Source organism: Notothenia coriiceps, unplaced genomic scaffold (assembly GCF_000735185.1).
Source record: "Notothenia coriiceps isolate Sejong01 unplaced genomic scaffold, NC01 NC01_scaffold00037148, whole genome shotgun sequence".
In the NCBI taxonomy this organism is placed as follows: Eukaryota; Metazoa; Chordata; class Actinopteri; order Perciformes; family Nototheniidae; genus Notothenia; species Notothenia coriiceps.
This window is the reverse complement of record NW_011369849.1, coordinates 7,637-16,124: the sequence shown is the minus strand read 5'-3', so window position 1 is coordinate 16,124 and position 8,488 is coordinate 7,637. Positions and strand designations below refer to the sequence as shown.

The following is an 8,488-nucleotide window of genomic DNA, read 5'->3' as shown; positions in this document are numbered from 1 at the left end:
TGTGTGTGTGTGTGTGTGTGTGGGTGTGTGTGTGTGTGTGTGTGTGTGTGTGTGTGTGTGTGTGTGTGTGACCCTATCTTGACCCTCACTGTCAGACGGAGTAGCTCTAACAGCCTGTTCGTGTCCCTTCTGCCCTGTTTTGGTGTCCACTTCCTATAAATATCAGTAGATGGTAAAGTAAAAACATTGACTAGGTTTATCATTTTACAGCCGAGCACATTTGCACACTTGCATGATATTGCCTGGAAAAAAGTGGTCCAAGTGGCAGTGTTGCCCTGAGGCAATGAACAAAAAAACATAGTTTTAGCTAACAAATAAATAGATAAGTCTTTAATCAATCAAAACAAATAGTTCTTTACGTATTCATGCACATGCATGTATTTTTTATTTTAAGTTGTGTACATTTCTAACATGTTAAAAAGTGAAATGTATCTTACCAAGTGGTGGCCCTGAGTCCCCTGCAGCTTTGCTTGCAGAAAGGACTGCTCCACCCCCAGACAAAATGCCACACCCATATAATCCCTCATTTTATTGGACACTAGCATGTCAGGTGACATTGTGTATATTTTCAAAAAAATAAAAATATTTAGAGGGCCAGTGTGAGGTCGAAAAAAGTGGTTTGTTGCCTGAGGGCAACAAGATGCCATAGAGGGTTTTTAAATAATCATTCAAATTTAAATTAGGAGAGCCACGAATTTGGCAATAGCTAGCTTGATAGCTCTAACATTCGCTAGATGGGAAGCTATGGTGAGTTAGTACACTCAGGGAGGTTTCATTTTGGATATGCAAATCTAGATTGTTGCAAATTCCCTTACATTAAGAAGAATAATATTCCTTTAGCTTTATGAACATACAGTGAGAGTAAAGCATGCCTCTTTAGTTTCATTGTGTGACCAGCATGAGGGACGTTCAAGCTCTCATTCAATGTTTTATTGGTCATATTTCTTGTGTTTTCACGTGAATAAAACACTGATTGTCACGGACTACACCATGTTGGTTCAGCATTTGTACGCACACTCAATAAAAACACAAAACTCTTATCAAAATATATTTTATTCTGGACTTTTGTTCCACTGATCTGAGTTAAAATGATAACAGATGGATGTGATGGAAATATGGGGGAGACGCTGGCCGCCGACATGACGTTCTGCTGACAGAGAAAGGCTGAGTCAGCAACTTGGCCACCCGACTAAACTGTGGCACAGACAAGAGGAGTGAGATACTTTCAGAACTGTTGGCTCAAGTGCTCTAAACACAGGGGAGAAAAAATGATGAAGTAACACAGGACTCTCAATAGGAACACATTGGGAGAAATGTCGAAATTATTAGAGGCGGACATTAAGTTAGTTTGCCATCCAAATGTTTTTCAGAAGCACAGCTCTGGCGAAGAATTGTATGTTTTTTGGTGTGGTTAAAACCTCTGTACCTAAAGCTTAAACTTAGTCGAATTGAAGGTTAAAATCCAATTCAAATGTATGATAACTTCAACATTTCATGATGGTGTGAGATGAGTTCACTTGTTTTCAGTCAAATATCACCAGAGAATAAATATTGTTCGACTCTGCCACTGCACAGGAAACATATATTTTAGACTTCTAACAATCGGACAGGAACAAAAAGCCAATTAGAAATGTCCCCTTCAAATTTGCACAGAAAAACATTTTTCAAAATAAAAGTCTAAAGTGTTCTTGATCAAATAAGACATACGAAAGTCCATATTCAACCAATGAAATGGCGTCTGCTTCCAGAGCAACCCTCTTCGTGACTGTAGCGAAAATAAAAGGGGAACCAGAAAAAGTCCCTAGAGTCTTTGCTTGATTGAAAAATTACAATTTTATTCAATTTAAAGAGTAACTTTTTTTCTGAATTGTCTTCTCTGTATGCTGTCGTTTTCTGGGACAAAACTTCCTCCCAAAAAGATCCAAGCAAAAAAGAAAAGTAAAACATTTCTTTATTAAACAGACACATTTAGTGGTAATCTGCTCCGGGACACGTGTTCCGCAGTGAGGCGCCTCAGATCCGCAGCTCAGGGTTTGCTATTTGAAATAGCATCAAAGTAACAAAACAAAACATTTAAAAATGTATAGAACATGTAAATTAACACTGCCAATAAATCATCAATTCACATTTTGTTTTCAAATCTACAAAGAAATTACAAAAATGTAACTTTAAATTTGTCTTTAAAAGAGTATAAAATGTGTTGTCAGTAAGGAACCTCGGAGAAAAACGTGAAGCAGAACCGAGAGTGAGCGAGGGCAGAGTCCGATGCATTGAATGCACCGCTCCACATGTTTTGAATTCTTTTACGTCACATCTCTAATGTCCTCCAGCGTGAAAGCAGTGTCGTTATTCCCCCACAATTTGACAAGTAGCTGTTTATAAAAAAGAATGTCCAAATATTGCTGGGATCTGCTTTAGAGCTTGATTCTGAAGAGCAGCCAGTGGGATTCAGGCTGCCATTTTGTATTTTTGAGTGTGATGTGAAGGCTGCTCAGTCACACCGAAGCCCCCCCCCTGATGGATGTGCATGGTTGTGTTAATGAAAGTGTTTCGTGTATTTATACGAGTTTTGGAGGCAGAGCTGTTCCACTAAAACCTTCCCAGAGTTCATAGCCACATGTGTCTAAATAGTATTCTCTGTTCTTTTTTCTGTTGCTTTTTTGCTGAGAACTCACCCAATGAGTCACCTTTGATTGGAAAATAGAGACACTACGACTGCCACTGATGATGGTACGAAACTGTATCTGAGAATCTTTGTTTGCTGCGTTCACATGGAGATGTTCAGACTGATTTGAATTTTATATTGACCAGCCAAAGTTAGAAAACCGTTAGTGTCTGCCCATTGCTTGTAATTATCTGAACTTAAGATGACATACACTAAAAACTGTCAGAAAACCGTCAAACGTGTCGCAAAAACAGATCACAAAGTCAGCTTCCCTGGCCATCCACAGTTAAATTCAACTTTAACTCGAAGTGTAAGGCGCCAGATATTTGAAATAAAAACGAATAACCATTTGAGAGTCCTTGTTTTCACTTGTTAGTCAATTGCAAACACACAGAGCAATAGAAAGTGTGTGAACGCTGCCAATCAGATGAAGAGCTTGAGTCCAGCTCCTTTGACTCTGTGGTTTTAGATGCTGAGAAGCTGCAAAAACATCCTCTTTTCCCAGCATACATCAGGGTATTCCATGGTATGAGGCCTGAATCAAATTAGGTAAGAAGGTCAGCTGGAATCCTACTGGCTGGGGATGCAAACTCCACATTCAGATGAGTGGAGGTGAGCTTCCTGTGATGTCATGAGTCCAGAGAGAAGCATCTAGATCAGAATGTATAAGGAGCTGTTCTTAAAGCATCTAGATGGACGTCATGTGACAGGAGGATGTACAACATGAGCTACTGCATTCTGATGTAACCGTATGACCCACGAGAGAGAGTGTGTGTGTGTGTGTGTGTGTGTGTGTGTGTGTGTGTGTGTGTGTGTGTGTGTGTGTGTGTGTGTGTGTGTGTGTGCGTGTGCGTGCGTACGTGTGTGTCCTTCTCCAATCCAGGAACCTCTGAGCTGACCAGCCTGTCCCCCTCCCCCCCGAAGATAAAAAATATAAAAACATTGAAACAAGAGATCAGAAATTTAAAAAAACTAAGTGCCGTCCTATTTTATGATGGAGGAGTTCGATATGTCTGCACGATGAGATCCAACGAGTAACAAATAGCAACACTTTTTTCATTGTTTTGCATTTTGATGACGATGAGCGATGGTTTAAAGATCAAAAAAAGCAAAATAGCTTCCAAATGTTGGTACATATACGGATCTGTAACTTTTTTTTTTCGCCTATCAGTTTTTTTTCTTTTTTTCACTGCGTCCCTTCTGCATCTCTGTGAGAGTCTCTGTAAGAGAGGGGCTGTCCGTCCCCCCGGGTCCCTCCGTCTGTCCGGCTGTTCACCCCTGTCTGGACCTGCTGTGTGGGCTGCTTCCTGTTCCTGTTTCCTGCTTCCTGTCTGTCGGTGGGCGGGGCCGTGAGCGTGAGCAGGGCGAGGGCAGGGACAGTCATTTGGCTATGTACACATTCATGGTCGGTCCATGGCTTCCAACAAACAGCGGCGCTATTTCCGAAGGTCTAGTACACACACCTGGGACAGGAGGACAGAGACAGGAGGACAGGGTCAGAACGTGGACAGAACTGTCAGAATAAAAGCTGCAGAGGTCCTGAGTATACTCACAGATCCGTCTGACGCGCTGGCTCCCACTTTGTCCCCGGCTGCGTTCCAGCAAACCTCAAAGATCCCCCCCGTCCCTCTGTAGCTGTGGACTAAAGCGCCCGTCTGCACACACAAGGGACAAAGAGACATGGTTTCATAGTTTCCTTTTTCCTGTATTGCTGAATTTTGAACAAAACCGTAACCCAATGGTGTGCAGTTTCTAATTTCACAGGATGTCAAATTAAATAATGTACAGGAATAAAATGCTGCTTATTGTAACAATAAATAAATGTTAAGCATTCATCTGTTTGCATTTTATCATTTCAATAAACTGTATTTATTCCTTTACAGTATTTCATTTAACATTCGGTTTTAGCTCATGGTATTCTATTTTACATGTATGTCGTTTTCTTCTTATACTTTTACTTGCACAGCATTCGTCACTTTGCACTATTTTATACCTATTATGGTTCTTTTTGCACTATTTTAATTGTTTTATTATTGTATGTCTTATATATATTCATGTTGCATTGTTGAAGGAGCCTGGGACTGCAGTTGATCCATGCCATAACAACACTGGAGCTACTGTGACAGTAAAGCCTTGACTCTTGAGTCTTTTAACCAGTTGAGCCCTGAGCCTGTTTTCCAGGCCTCAGGCTCGAAAAGGACATTCCCAGAACAAATGACCATATCTTCACTTCTAAAAGGGTTACATTAATAATCTTTTCTCTCAAAGCAATGATAAACCTGTGAGTTGGATGTAGAAAAGTCAGAATCAATATAGATTTTTTTATTTTAAATTAAATTCAGATTGAACACAGTAAAAAAAAATGTAAATGATAGTTTTAGTCCAAAAAAAAGATTACTTATAGTGAAAACCACCCTTGAATGATGGGATAGTAGACTAAAAGCTTTAGGTCTCCGGACTACAACATATGATAATAATCTTTAGAGGGATTTAGAAAAAAAAAACACTTCTGGAGTCATTTGGGTGGATTTGCCATATCTCTGGCCCCCCTCGGTCGATTTTGATGATTGACACCTCATTTTTACCGTTAGAGCCAATAGAATCGAGGGGAAGTTCCTAAAATCCATCCAAACATTACCCATTGGTGAATGAGTGATGCGTAGCTCGAATGCCCCGGAACCGGAAGCTGCGATACACTCTGGTGGCTACCATTAGCAGCTAATATGAAATCTCCGTTATTGACATAAATATGAAGATGGATTATCAGTAATCATTTCAAAGTGACACAGACACATTGGATTAACCTTCAGCAGCGCTGTTATCGTTTTAATGCCATTGAACACAACTTTTGATTAGAACAATAGCAAGACTTATTTTCTGATTTGGTCCCGTAAAGCAAATTTTTTTGTTGTTGTTTGTTGTCATTTCGCCGCGAGTTCTGATCGCTCAGTGGTGATACTAATATCTGTAGAATCTGTGGAATCTCAGCTTGCTAATCAATATCTTGTTTGCGCAGATACAATAAGCAATAAGGGTATTTTAACGTGAGTTCTGTGCTAAGTGTGTTAGCATTTTTTTGCTCAGGGCTCATTTAGATGCTTCTTGTGAGACTTGTGTTTTGTTTCGGTAAAAATGGTTCGTATCGTCAGTTAGCTGAGTTTCTTCCCGTTAATCTGGTATAACACATTAATAGGTTTTTAAATGTTAAGAAGCCCTGAGACACAGTTTTTTGTCAGAAATGTATCATTGAAGAAAATAAACTGCCGGTGGAGCATTAAAGTATTTATTTTTCTATCCAGTGGTTACAAAAACATGTAACAACATTATTTTGTAACCACTGGATTAGATTTTTGCATTTTATCCATGGGATTTATTTTTGTTTTAATGCTCTTTTTTTCAAAATTGGATTTCCATGTTATTTTATTTATAAGTCCTTTTAGGTTTTCTTTAGTGTTAATATTTGCAGCTTCCTCTACGTAAAGTTGCATATTTGGCTGTATAAATGAATAACAAGTTAAACATGTAGTGTTACAGATTCAAAAGAGAGGGATCAGTAGATGTCCACATGGTGATAGTATAATGCTGGCTCTTTAATGACTAAGTGTCCATCTATAGAAGTGTTACGTGCATCTTGTAGGAAGGAACCTGTTGAGGGGCTTTCACTATTGAGCTTGATTTGCTCCGTCATGCAGTGGAAGTGTGTCATGTTTGCCCGAACAGAGGGACGTCACTATAGAAACACCTTCCTCCAGTAGCTGCAGACAGACCCAAAGATAACGTTCCCCTGATGTTTCATAAAAGTGCATTTATGCTGTTGAAGCTACACAGCTGGCCTCATCCTCTGTACCTGTGTATTCCAGATGTGCACACATTTGTCGAAGGAGCCGCTGGCCAGGTGGCGCCCGTCGGGGCTGAAGGCCACGCTGTAGACGGGCTCCTGGTGCTTGGTCAGCGTGTGGATGCAGATCCCCCGCTCCACGTCCCAGAGACGGACCGTGGAGTCAAACGATGCACTGTGGACACATGAGAGGGGGGGGAGGGAGGGGGAAGAGATCAGGACATGCTTTCTAAAATGTGGACTAATAAAACAATTGCGGTTTTAGATCTCTGGGTTTAACTGAGATATTTTGATTATCTGCAATATTGCAATAAAAGAATGTAAAAAGTGTTCCAGATGTAGCTCGATGGGTACGTCCATCAGATGTGTGCCATTAATGATACAAATCATGTAAATGTAATATCATAAGGAGTTTCAAAAGCTCTCATTGTGGACAATTAGTATGGACAGCATTTTCAAATTCGGATGCATTTGTATTAGATGTTTACGGTGATAGACATAAACAACTGGGTGTAATCAGTACACTGACCCCTGACTGTATACTTTTTTTTTTACTTTTTACCCCTGTTGAACTTTTTTTTCTCCAATATTTTATTAAAAAAGGCACACTTTAATCAAATAGAAAAAAATAAATAATAATAACTCAATTGAAATGTAGATAACAATGTATCTAATGCTTTCAGTAAAGCAGGCAGGGGGCTGGCTGAACATCTGCTGTGTGAGTGGCTAACTAGCGTAGCATTCTGATGCTGTGACTCTCACCTGGCTAGCATGAGGTTAGCGCTGGGGTTGTTGGTTCCAGGCCCGGTTGGACTCCATTTGATGGTGTAAATCTCTTTACTGTGGGCCTGCAGGTCATGGACACACGCGTCCTGCTTCATACTCCAGATCTGCAGGAGAAGAAGAAACATTGAGAAATGTATCCAAAACTCTAATTGATCATTAAATGACATCGGTTTTAACAAGCAGAAGAACATTTATTTATCAAAAAGTGGGACCAGGGAAGAAACTTTAAACAGAAAAAAAAATGGTTGTTCTTGTGTAATGAAGAAGTTTAGCATTATATAAAACTGGAGAAGCTTAGTTTTCAGTTACTCATATGAAATGCTTTAGTCACATATCGACAGGCAATCATTTGCACCCCATTACTCACTTTGACGTGAATGTGGGTATAGTGCTTGAAACACATAGGAAATGATTAAAGAAAGAAAGAAATGTCCCAACGAGGCTAATGCTTCACGCTGTGCATCATGTAGTGCTGTTTAACTCTGCAGAGAATTCAAATTCACATGTACTGTAATTAAGTTGATTTATAGCTCGTTGTAAAACCACTAACTCCGACATCTGAACAGACATTTAGAAGGACGTGTTGAAGAGGAGGGGAGATGGATGCCCTTTCCAGAATCCCCAGTCATCATGATCACATCATTACTTTCTTTATGACTCAGCACTCTGAAGTCAGAGTGATATTTCACCGTGGCATCAGAGCTCACCTTCAACGTCATGTCGTCTGAGCAGGAGGCCAGCAGGTTCCCTGTGGGGTCCCACTTGATTGCATTTACTTCATTCTGGAGGGAGAAGAGAGTTTGTTTGAGATGTGTGTGTGTGTTCGTTTGAGAAAAAATCTCAGAATTGATGCTAACTTTAGATCCAATGTAATGCTAATAATATCATCAAAACAGTATGTAGATCAAATACTCAACACTAAAAAAATAGAAACGTTGATTTTAATTACATGTATTATGTCAACAGATTTCACATACTTACATAAGATTAGTAATTTTTTTATTTAACCGTAATATTATGGCTTTCAACTAACCTAATGACCTTTCATAGGATGCACATGAGTATTAAATATACATATCACACACACACACACACACACACACACACACACACACACACACACACACACACACACACACACACACACACACACACACACACACACACACACACACACACACACACACACACACGACATA

At 39.8% G+C, this 8,488-nt stretch overlaps 1 protein-coding gene across 1 annotated transcript in view; it reads right to left on the bottom strand.

Annotated features, from left to right (window-relative positions):
- Positions 1-1,809: 1,809 nt before the first annotated feature.
- LOC104964340 (F-box-like/WD repeat-containing protein TBL1XR1) overlaps positions 1,810-8,488 on the bottom strand; it is an 11,518-nt gene continuing 4,839 nt past the window's right edge. The window contains 5 exon segments of the mRNA XM_010793084.1: positions 1,810-4,128; positions 4,219-4,320; positions 6,513-6,678; positions 7,266-7,393; positions 7,997-8,071. Of these exon segments, the coding sequence (XP_010791386.1) occupies positions 4,102-4,128; positions 4,219-4,320; positions 6,513-6,678; positions 7,266-7,393; positions 7,997-8,071 (498 nt within the window). The 3' untranslated portion in view covers positions 1,810-4,101.